At 43.4% G+C, this 12,753-nt stretch overlaps 1 protein-coding gene across 1 annotated transcript in view; it reads left to right on the forward strand.

Annotated features, from left to right (window-relative positions):
• CFAP58 (cilia and flagella associated protein 58) overlaps positions 1-12,753 on the forward strand; it is a 103,652-nt gene that overhangs the window by 2,054 nt on the left and 88,845 nt on the right. The window contains exon 2 of the mRNA XM_059661982.1: positions 3,491-3,524. Coding sequence (XP_059517965.1) covers positions 3,491-3,524 — 34 coding nt within the window. The remainder of the gene's footprint in view (positions 1-3,490; positions 3,525-12,753) is intronic.

A 12,753-nucleotide genomic window follows, 5' to 3' on the forward strand; every position in this document is an offset into this window, starting at 1 on the left:
AGACCTCCCTCGGGGCCTGTACCTCCCTCTCAGGGCCCATACCTCCATCTGGGGCTCAGACCTACATCCGGGTCCCAGACTTTCATGCCAGGGCCCAGAAGGCCTGCCCGGGGCCCAGACTTCGAACAAAGCATCCAGTCCAGTAGTGGGGGCCCAGACCTCCATCCATAGTCCAGACCACCATTCCTTGACACAGGGTTCGAGCCACACCTTCCTCCGGAACCCGTACCTCCTTCTCAGGACCAATCCCTCCATCTGGGGTCAGACCTACATCCGGGTCCCAGACCTTAGTGTCAGTTCCTAGTATGCCATTCTGCGGCCCAGACCTCAAACCAAGAATACAGTCCAGTATTGGCGGCCCAGGCCTACATCCTTAGTTCAGACCACCATTCCATGGCCCCTTTCCCAGACCTCTACCCATGGCCCAGACTGCCCTCCAGTGGCCAGACCTCCTTCCCAGGACCCAGACTTCCAGCCAGGCTTCAGACCTACATCCAGGTCCCAGACCTTCATGCCAGGGCCCTGAAGGCCATCCTGGGGCCCAGTCCTGGAATGCATTATCCAGTCCTTTATCGGGGTCCAGACTTCCACAGTAGTCCAGACTACCGTTCCATGACATAGAGGTCCAGCCCCTGTCCCAGGTCTCCACCCAGGGCCCAGACCACCCTCCAGTGCCCAGACCTCCCTCCCAGGACCCATACCTCCATCTGGGGCTCAGACCTATATCCAGGTCTCAGACCATCATGCCAGGGCCCTGAAGGCCATTCCGGAGCCCAGTCCTCAAACCCAGTATCCAGTCCTTTATCGGGGTCCAGAGCTCCACAGTAGTCCTGACCACCCAGAGGTCCAGCCCCTGACCCAGACAGGGGGAGAAGGAAAAATTCTAAATATAGACACCCTGGTGCTTGCCCTGGGTTACTCTTGTTTTCCAGCTTCTGCTGTTACTTGCAGCTCCTTCTGCTGCTACTTACATCAGGCACAGTGATGGCAGTTTTGGGACCTGGTTTTGAAGGTTGGCGGGGGGAGGCGGGAGTAGAGAGAATCTGGGGAAATAGTCTTGAAAGACATGTGTTTTTCTGCAAGCTGAATAAATGGGAGATGGGGACACTACACCGCGCGTCACTATACTAACTTGTAATCCTTGGGTAAGAGTGGAGGGTTATGGATGCTGGAATGCCAAAGTGAGTGCTGGAATGCCCCCTTGGACTGTCATCAGCAGTTTCTAACCGGCTGTGCATATTTATTTATATAAGGAACATTGATTAGATTTGTTTTTCTTTTTAACCTGATGATATCCCTCCATGTGGTCTCCTTCATTGGCTTCCCTCTGCTCTCAGCAAAGGACCACTGTTCTAACCTGGCACATGAGCCATTCATGAACTGGCTTCTATGTAGCTCCCCAACCTCATATCTCAGTTCATGTTCCACACCAAACTCCTGGCAGTTCTTGGAACATGTGCTTCTCAGAATGTGATGCTTGGTTTGTCCCCACCCACCTTGGGTATACACATGTGCTTTATCTTTTGCCGGCAACCTTCACCCCACCTCTTCCTTCATCCTGTCACCCTCAATGCACATTACCCCCGCCCCAGCATATGTGCTCAGTTTCCAGTCTTCAGGTGTCAGATTGGACAATTTATTTTTTAGGGAGTCTTCCTTGAACACCCACACCTGGATTAGATACCCCCTCCACCCCCCAATGTAGTTTCCATAGCACTTTGTGATTGCTCTAGAAAGGGTTTTTTAAAAGACAGGAAAGTACAAAGGATTCCGTTTCTGGGAACATGAGAAGCCAAGAAGTCAGGTAACCTCTGCTTCAAACACAGAAGTGCTGAAAAAAAAATCAACAGTTGAAAGAAAGAGGGGGGAAATCTCTAGGTATGAGATAGGAGGAGGGATAAGGGTATTTGACAGGAATATAAGCCCAAATGGCTAAGGACTAGGAGGTGAATAACCACTCAGACCTTGTGTTCTAGAAAGGTAGAGATCTGGACTTGAGAACCCCACTTAAATCGGGGACACTGGAAAGACTCTTAGTGACTGCAGAACAGAAAAATACCAAGAATCCTCCCACTGGTCCAAGGCCACAATGAGGAAGTTTGTGGTTTGTCTGGGGCTCTGGATGAATTTTAAAAAACGACTGCTAGCGAAACTGAAACCAGAGTTTGCCTATGCCATTCATTGGTGTGAAGTTCCAGCTTATAGTACCCACGTGCTGAGGGAATTCTGAAGTCAACACAGAATATAAAAGCTGGTTCCAAAGTGACCCCCCTGGCCTGTCAGAAGCAAATGCAAAGTCAGTTGTTTATTCTGATCTTTCCCAGAATGAAGAACTCCCATGGATGATGAGTTTATAATAAGAAATTATAAACCAAAGTAGGAAATGAACTACATGAGGGATGGATCAATAAAGAGGAGAATTAGTCCCTTAAGAACTTGAGACAATGGAACAATTTGCAAGGGACAATAGAATAGTTATGTTCAAAATAATTATAGAGTCAAAATGATAGAACATAACACTATGAAAAAAGAATAAGCAAATTTAAAAAAACACACAAATAAAACATATAGAAATAAGTATTTAGTCATTTTGATTTTAAAACATCAATGGTTGGAATTTTTTCTTCCATTAAGTCGGTAATAACATATTAGCCAAAAATCCAATAGAAATAACTCATTAAAAAAGGGGAAAATGAAGAAAAGTACTAATTTCATTCAAAAATACTGTTTTAGAAAACCTAAATAAAATATTAACACAGAATCCCAGCAGCACATCAAAAGAATATTACATCATGAATAGATAAAAAAAAGAAAAATGGAAAGATCATCACCATAGATGCTGAAGAGCCATTAGATAAAATTGGCACCCAAATGTAAATAAACACTTTTGTAGCATGATAAAAATGAGAGATGAAGTTCACTCCCAAAGCCAATATCATGCTTAATGGGGAAATAATAGAAACCTTCATGTTAAAGTCAGTGTAAGATAAAGAATTCTTCTTTTACCTTTTTTTTTTTAACTTGTCAATTAGAAATGTGTTTGGTTGCAAGTAATAGAATATCTGACTATAATTTTATGTGTTCAGGACTATAAGAGACTTAAACAATCAGGGCTTAATTTTTAGGTCTGTAGATAGGTAGCTGCATTGGCTCAATGCTTCGATAGTTTGGGGACTGGTCAAAGTTATGTACACTTACTGTTTTGATATATTGCAAAATTGTCCTCTAAAGGTGTGTCACTGATTTGGACTCACCAATTAAATATGAGAATGCCTGTTTCTCTAAATCTTTTTCAGCATTGGCTATTTCCTAACTTTAATTAATTTGCTTCTTTTATAGGTGAAAAAAAAATGATATCCCAATGTCTTGATCTGCATTTCTTTAATTATAAGTGTGGCAAACTGGAACATTTTATTTAATGAAACTTTTCTATTTGTAAATAGTCATAAATTCACCTATTTTTCTGTTGGCTTGTTTTTCATGATCTTAGGTGCTAGTTATGACTTCAAATTCTACAGTGAGAGGTGAGTTGTGATAAACACTGGACCAACCATGGGCAGCTACACACTGTACTTCACCATCAGGAACATTGGCGATAAAAACAAAAGAACAAACATGGGGACAGATTTCCTGTTCACCCCCAGCTGTGGTTATCCCAGTAAATGGAATAAAATACACGACAATGGGAGAGACAGGAAGCCAGTGTTAGTTATGAAGGGTCTGATGGATGGAAAAAAAGAACATTTTCCTTGATTTGGCCAATTTCTCACCATCATGAATTCACCTTTGCATGCAATTTTGAGAGATGATAACAAGTTGGCTTACAGGATGTATCATTGGAACAGACTGCTTGGCTGAGACCTCAAAGGTGTCAGTTGAACAGGATGAATGATTTGCCATTGGCTATTTCTTTACTCAGAGCCTGTCCTGGGAACTCCTCCACCTCCTCTAGGCATGTTGGAGCCAGCAGGGCCTATTTACCAACATAAATGAAGCCCAGAGAAGTTAGGTCACATATAAAGGTCACCCTTTTGCTTAGAGACAACATAAAAATAGCTAAAACTTACACTAGGTATTAGGCATTACTCTAAGCCCTTTACAAATAACAACTCATTTAATTATCATAACCCCATACAGTAGGTATCATTAGCATTCCCATTTAAAAGAGGAAGAAATGAGGCCTAAAGAGGTTAAGTAACTTACTCAAGGACACACAGCTAATAAGTGGCAGAGTTAGGATTTAAACCGGAAACTTAGCTCCAGAATCTTGTCCTTAACTATGATTCTGTATCATGTTCATAGTAAATCTTCCTTCAAATGTACAACACTGAATTTCCCCCAAATGAGATTACAATAGTTAGAATATTTTTCAAACTGTTTTGAAAGTACATTTTACCTTAGAACCCAATATACTTACACACAAGTGTGTTATAATAGAAAGTTTCTTTAAAAAATAATCCTTAGGTTTACTATTTGTGATATACCCTGGAATATTCCCCCTTTTTCTATTCCATCTCTTACCCTTTTTTGAGAAAAATTACAGGTTACAATGTACTGAGTCATGATCTACAGTTTGAAAAAATTGCTCCTTTAAATCAACCTTGTTGCTCACAACTCTGTTATGACATGACAGCTCTTAGTGGTTTATACATGTTAAGTTTCCATCCATACATCGCTTGGCGTAGGAAAGACACTCAGATAAATTCTATCGAGCTTATTTCTGGTCAGTAGGTATTTATTGCTCTCCCAGTAGTTAATGTCTAAAGATAATACACAGGGGTTTTAAAACAAATCACCATGCTGTAATTTTAGGAAAACCTTCATCCTTGTATCTAGTCATTCAATAAATATTTGAGCACCTACTATATGGCAGGCATTGTGGCAAACTATGGCCAGTGGGCCAACTCCAGAGCAACACCTGTTTCTGTAAATAAAGTTTTACTGGATCATCACCACGCCCATTCATTTAAGCATTGTCTGTGGCTGCTTTTGTGCTATGATGGCAGAGTGGAGTAGCTGCTACAGAGACCATGTGCCCCATGAAGCCCAAAATATCTCTTAATCTGGTCCTATACAAAAAGAGTTAGCAGAATCTGGTATTAGATTCTAAAATATAATGGCATTTTAGACAGGTCTCTGCCATCCTGTAGATTTGCAGTATCCTGCTTAGCTTAAATTGGGTTTCAAGCCCCTTGGGGAGGTGGGGGTTGGGATTGGTCTAGGCTTTTTGCTTCCCTCGAATTGCCTCTTGCCTCGGAGAACACCTGTTCACAGTAGGTGCTCAGCAGGCATTCTCTGCTGCTGAAATTATTCAGTAGATGTGGCGGCAGATAGCGGAAAGAAAGCAACCTATTCCTTTAACATAGCAAAGAGTTTCATTTTATAGATGTCTATCTTTGTTGCAATGAGAAGGAGGGCATCAACTTGAGTATCTACTGTGCATTTGGCCCCCCATGAGTTTTAAAAAAAATAAACTTGGTTGGTTGCCATTTGCACCAGGATGGGAAGAGAAATGAGATAAATGCATTAAATTGTCATTCTTAGTACTTCTGCTTGGGGACCTAGTGTGCACTTGGAGGTGATTCTGTTCAGCTAAGTTAGAATCTTAAATATTTGTGTTCCAATAGCTTTTAACTTCTCTCAATCACTACTGATTCCCAGGAGTAGTTGCTGCGTGTCTGAGTGTATACGCTAATTTCATCCTTTTTTCTTCTTTTCTTCCTTCTTTTCCTTCCTTCCTTCTCTTCTCCAGCAAACTTTCTATTTTAAGTGTCTCTTATGTATCAGCACCATAGATATATTACAGAAAACACTGGTCCTTCCAGTATTATGGGAAAGACATAGAAATAAACACATGATTAAAATACAGTCTATTGACAGAAGGAGAATTAGGTTTTCTAGCAACACAGAGAGGAATGCCTAACCGGAGAAGACTTCCTGGAGGAAGCGACACTGAGCTGAGTCTTGAAAAACTCACTGGATACAGTAGGACATTTCAGACAAGGGACCTGCATAGGTAAAGTCTAGAGGTATGTGAAAATGTGTTGTGTGTGTGTGTGTGTGTGTGTGTGTGTGTGTGTGAGGAGATAGTAGAAATAAAAGCATTGACCTGTATTCCAAGGGATGGGTACTCTGACTTTTTAAAAATCTATCTATTTATTAATTTACTTACTTATCCACTCACTTATTCAGTTTATTTGTAGTGGGAACAGGTTATGTGGAGCCATTCAGTCTTTTTAACCAATCTGGTTAGCAAGTTACCACTAGTTCTAGGTAGGACATCAAACTGTGACTTTGGCCTCTTGGGCAAGAAGCACCAACTGAAAGAGCTCGCCTAGTCACACTCAAAACTAATCTGACTGGGAGAAGTGCAGTGGCTGTTAAGCCAATAAAATTCCAGGCAGGTAAGATGACTGGGTGATTGTGACACTGTCCTCTCCTTCTCCTGGTAAAACTGACCTCCTGTGGTGGCAGATTGCCCGCTGCTTCCTCCTCATGCCTGACCTTTCAGTCTTCCTAATAAATCTGCCCAAGCTTTGCTGCCTCCTGTGGTATCAAGAGGGGAGTTTGTATGAAGATCTTTTGGGAACTCACGTCAAACGCTCCACAAATGTTCTGTTAAGTTACCTCTGCAGCAGGCTGGAAATGGCTCAGATTAAAGAAATAAAATATGGTCGGAACAGTTTTGAAAGCATGAGCCAGCTGGGACTCTACTCTGTCATCTCAGGTGAGCATGGGGTCAGCTGATAAATGATAACAATTTTCTGCAACACGTGAGCTTTTAATCTTCCCAATAGATTGGCGGAGAAATGTTAGGGTGTTGGGGGCTGACGATGCAGGTTTTAGGTTTCATGGATTCTAAATCCAGAGATTTCACAAGAATGACTGTAGAAATAAGACCTATGTTGGTCAAGATGTTTCGGCTTTATTTTGGAGTGGGGGCAAGTATGAGCAATGGAAACTCACTTCATCTCGATGAAACAAATAAGGCGACTTTGTTAGGAAGATGCAAATGATCTAGCAGAACCCCAGAAAGCCGGTGTGGCTGGGCCTCCTCAGGCTCTATAACGAGAAGTGGGAGGGGCACCAACAGCCAAGGAAGCCCCTGGCCCTCAACTGTCCTTTTCTCTCTTGGGCCTGCGGGTTCCCTCTCCCTGTTCACTTGCTTTATTCTTCCCTCTACGCAGCCTACCTTTCGCTGCCTCTCCTGGGTTTCACATATACTCAGTTCCAGGCCCCAGCACTGAATGGCTTGCAAGGCTTGGTCCCAACTATAAATCCCCAGGAAAAATAATAGAATTGGCCTTATGTAGGTTAGATTTCCACTCCTGACCCTGCTAGCTATGACCCTGTGGGGCAGTGGCAGGGGTGGGGGGTGGGGGTGGGCATCAAGAACATTTTGGCTTTAGCGAGAAACATACTTCTGGGTGGGAGTTACTAGTGTCACTAATAACATTATCCTTACCAGTTTCACTAGAGCAGTGGTTCTCAACCTTCCTAATGCCACGACCCTTTAATACAGTTCCTCATGTTGTAGTGACCCCCAATTTCATTGTTACAAATTGAACATAATGAAAGCATAGTGATTAATCAAAAAAACCCCACAATATGTAATTATATGTGTGTTTTCTGATGGTCTTAGGCGACCCCTGTGAAAGGGTCGTTCGGCCCCCAAAGGGGTCTCGACCCACAGGTTGAGAACCGCTGCACTAGAGGATTGTGGGCTGTGTAGGATCCCCCACCATTGCTTCTAGGACCTCTGCGATCCATTAGAGGAGTAGCTTCTTTTTAAGGCCCAGTTGCTTTGCATTGCAGGCTGGGGATTTCCGTGTAGGTCTGCATATTAGTGTTTCACTTTATGTTCTCCCTGGGTGCTGTTGAAGAGGCGAGGGCTGTGGACATAACACTGTTCTTATCAGATGCCCTAGGAGGGTGCTATAGGAGGCACTTAAACCAGGTTTAAAAAAGGGGGTTTGCAGAGGTATTAAAGCTTGAATTATAACTTGAATATTATCTGGCAGAGTGAGTGAATGTGTTCACGCTGTCTCTGGTCTCTGAGTTTGCAACTGCTTCTCTGCTATTCTTCCAAGCTCCACTATTCACCTACCACCTTTTATCAACATTCGTGTCCACTAGCCCCTGATAGGGACCTCTGCCCCCTCCCCATTGCAGGATTTTTGCATGCTTGCCTTGGTATCTACCCAATGCTATTTCCCATACTTGGAATTTCTTCTATGTTCTTCCATGTTTATAATTCAAATGTAGCATTTAAGGTCAAGTGCTATGTCTACCATGTACCTTTCCCTGATAATGCCATCCTTCACTGAATATTCCTTATACCTTATTCAATAGTCATTCACTTAATAGTTACACACTGAAAGGTGTGATGGTCATTTACATTAGTTTGCTGGGGCTGCCATAATAAAGAACTACAGACTGGGTGGCTTAAACAACAGAAATTTATTTGTTCACAGTTCTGGAGTCTGTAAGTCGAAGATCAAGGTGTTTGGTTTCTCCTGTGGCCTCTCTGCCTGGGTTGTAGACGGCCTCTTTCTCGTTGTGTCATTCCTCTGTGTGTGTGCTTCCCTGGTGTCTCTTTGTGTGTCCAAATGTCCTCTTCTTACAACAGTCAGATTGGATTAGGACCCACCCAAATGGCCTCCTTTTACTTAATCACCTCTTTAAGGGCCCTATCTCCAAACAGTCACATTGTCACATTCTGGTGTACGGGGGGGGGGGGGGGGGGCGGGGGGGAGGTAAGGCGGGGGGACGGGGGTGGTGGTGAGGGGCTGGGGTGCTGGGGTGGGGGGTGAGGGGAGGGTTAGGGCTTCAACATATGAATTTTAGGGGAATGCCATTCAGCCCATAACACCAGTGGAGACAGGGCTGAACAAGACACATGTGATATTTGTCTTCTTGTTGTTTGACAGCCTGGTCGAGAAGACAGATATTAAACAACCATTTCCACGAATACACAATTAATTACCATTGTGGGATGGTCTAATGGAACACATGGTACTTGAAAAGATAGTCTGGTGTTGGGGGGTTGGCCAGGGAAGCTCTCCCTGAGGAAGTGAGATTTGTAGGACGGATGCATGGGCGTCAGCCAGGTGAAGAGGGAGGGTTGAGCATTCTAGACAGAGAGCTCAGCATTTGTGAATTTCAAGTAGTGGGAAAGAACAGGACATATGAGGAATTGGGGAGTTCAGCGTGACAAGGAGAGGTAGGAAGGCACCAGGAGGTCAAAGGGGTCAGCTTACATTGGATAGTATGTCTTGACATCTTCATTTCAGTGCTTTTTGCATCCTGCCTTGGACTGTTTTCAAGTCTTTTTGTGTGTGGGGAGGGTGGTGGCATGCAGGTTTGGCTTCTCCTCATGCTCCTTTAGGGAAGAGATCCTTTCAACTCCTTCATAGCCTGCGCAATGTGCAGCATAGGGCTGGGAACATAGTAGGTGCTCAATAAATAAGTTCAGTGAGTGTAATGAGAAATGAAATTGATAGAAGCACTTTTTATTTGTCTGAATTAGGGGCTAATGCAATCTTGGTGGGTGTGCTTTTCCTAGAGGTTCTAAAAGGTGAGGACTTTTGGTACTATGATGCCACCTAGTGTTCCTTTGTATTACAACAAGAAAGGGTAGCAGATTGGAGAGTTTTCCAGGAATCTGAAAAATTAGAAGCGAAGCATTTTCTTTCGTCAGCGTATATTAATTTGTCCAACCATCCTTGCTCTCATCCATCCATTCATCCATGTTTATGTCCACATACACATCTCTCCTGTGAGTTGAACATGTCACATTCCTTTCCACCTCCTGTAGTTCTCTGATCTCCCATGCCTGGGTCTTTCTTTCCCCGCCTTGTAAGTAATGCTCTCCAGTATCAGTGTCTCGATTTTCTGAGCACCTGTGTGCTCTCTGTTGAATGGCATGTTCTAAACCAGCGGTTCTCAACCTGTGGGTCGCCTAAGACCATCCTGCATATCAGATACTTACATGACGATTCATAACAGTAGCAACATGACAGTTATGAAGTAGCAACGAAAATAATTTTATGGTTGGGTCACAACATGAGGAACTGTATTTAAAGGGCCAGAAGGTTGAGAACCACTGTTCTAAACAATACCATCACATTGTGTTAGAATTCCAGACTCTGCTTTCTTCCTTTCCCCCAATGGAAAGGGAAGTGACTCTGCCTTATTCACCTTTGTGGTTTTTGTGCCTGCCTGTGCCTGCTATGTAACAGGTACTTAAAAAGAGTGTTTTCTGGATTGAATTACTGTTGCCTTGGCAGGCCACCTGCTTGTGCAATGGTCCTTTAAGAAATAACTAGGAAACCGGAAGACACAGATCCCCACAATAGGATAAGAAGTGGATGGCTAGGTCACTCTCTGATGTTATGGCCCTTTAGGAATGTTATGGAGTCTCTCTAGATCAGTGATGGCGCACCTATGACACGCGTGTCAGAGGTGACACACGAACTCATTTTTTTGGTTGATTTTTCTTTGTTAAATGGCATTTAAATATATAAAATAAATATAAAAAATATAAGTCTTTGTTTTACTATGGTTGCAAATATCAAAAAATTTCTATATGTGACACAGCACCAGAGTTAAGTTAGGGTTTTTCAAAATGCTGACACGCCGAGCTCAAAAGGTTTGCCATCACTGCTCTAGATCATGGTGGTCCCACAGCTGGTGGTCCCAATGTGTTGTCAGGTTTCCTGTAAACATACAAGTAACCTGAGACCTGATGCCTGCCCAGTTCCACCTCATTTCTATTAGTGTGGCTTTCAGTTTGGTTCAGCCTCCTTCTTCAGCTTCATTTGACACCTTTCCCACCACCTCCATGCACACGATGCCTCAGCCATATTTTGTTCTGTTTGTCCACCAGATAAGCAGTCGCAGTTCATGAATAAGATATCATTGTATAAATGTTAACTTTTCCAACATTAATTCATAAATTCAATGATGTTCCAATTAAAATTTCTAATGAGAAACTTGAACAACATCAAAAAAATTATATGGGATGGTAAAAGTTCATGGATAGCTAATGTAATTTTGACCAAAGAAGTAAGGATGAGGGCCTTGCCCTTTAACCATGGCAACTAGCTACAAAACCCTGGTACTGACAGAGGAACAACCAGAGATCTCAGGACAGACCCATGTATATTTAGGAACCAAGATGTTGAAAAATTGGCTCACTCCATCAAGAAAAATCAAATCAAATCCTTGTCTCACACATATACAAAGATGAACCGCAGATGGATTAGAGAACTGAATATGAAAAAGCAAAACTATGAAGCTAATAGAAGAAAATGACAGAGAATATCTTGATGACCTTGAAGGTATTTTTAAATCACACTGAAAAAGTGTATCCTATGTAATAAAAGCCTAATATGCAAATTGTCCCTCCGCCAGGAGTTCGACCAGGAGTTCGAACAGGGGGCAGGGCTGCTGGCCAACTGCCCGCAGTCCCTCCCCCCAGCCTGGGGCTGGTGGCAGCAGGCAGCCGAAGGAAGGGAGGCCCTGGCTGGCAACTGGCAGCTGCTAGGGACCCTACCTGTGCATGAATTTTGTGCACTGGGCCTCTAGTAAAAAATAAAAAATATTTAAAAAGGGTTACAAAATTAAGGATCATTGTTCTACAAAGAACATCACAGACAAACTGTCCAGTCTTTGAAAGCAGATTAATGTCCAGACTTTACAAAGCCCTCTGGCAAATCAAAAAGAAAAAGACCAATAGAAAAACAGGCAAAGGCTATAAATAGACAGTTCACAAAAAGGGAACCTCAAGTGGCTTATGCATATACCAGTATATAGAGAAACTAGAGGCCTGGTGCATGAGATTCATGCACTCAGGGGGGTCCCTCAGCCCGGCATGCGCCCTCTCACAGTCCGGGAGCCCTCGGGGGAGCAGGGGGGAGTGGGCCTAAGCCATCAATCGGACATCCTTAGCACTGCCGTGGAGGCAGGAGAGGCTCCTGCCACCACCACTGCACTCGCCAGCCATGAGCCGTGAGTCTGGCTTCTGGCTGAGCGGTGCTCCCCCTGTGGGAGCGCACTGACCACCAGGGGGCAGCTCCTGTGCGCGTCATAGCGACCAGTTGTTCTGTGGTTCGGTCGATTTGCATAGTACCCTTTTATTATATAAGATGTTCAATATCACTAGTAGTTAGAGAAATGCTAATTAAAAAGGTGTTGATGCTATTCAATATTGACAGAAAAATTTAAAAATTGTCTAATTAGATGAGTCAGTATTTATAAGGCACTTAGAATAGTACCTGGCACTTAGTAAACACTATATGAATTTATAACTAAGTAACTACCACATGCTGGCAAGGATGGGCGTGGGGGACAGAAACCCTTACCCTAGAGTGGAGGGCAGCAATTGTGGTGTGCAATCTAGCAGTACTTGGTGAAGGTAAGTACTCAGGCCTCCATCAGGCTGTTAGACAACTCTGGCATTGGAAAATGGAGTTCTCCACTGTGCAGGTGAACTTGAAACAGGCATAACTTCTGGGTAGTCAGCCTTCTAGGTTCATGACTTGACTAGGGAACAGAGCTTTTGTGGGAAGAAAAGGAGACATCTTCCTCCAGCAGGCACATTACAGGGGAGAGAGTAGGGACTGCTTTTCAGCCCCCACTGGCCTCCTGGATGGGTGTCTCTATGCAGGACAAATTGCATATGTGAATGCTATGACCCTGTGCATTCCCTATGACTTTAACAATCTCACTCCTAGGTATATGTTTCAGAGG

The sequence above is a fragment of the Myotis daubentonii genome, chromosome 13 (genome assembly GCF_963259705.1).
Source record: "Myotis daubentonii chromosome 13, mMyoDau2.1, whole genome shotgun sequence".
Classification (NCBI taxonomy): Eukaryota; Metazoa; Chordata; class Mammalia; order Chiroptera; family Vespertilionidae; genus Myotis; species Myotis daubentonii.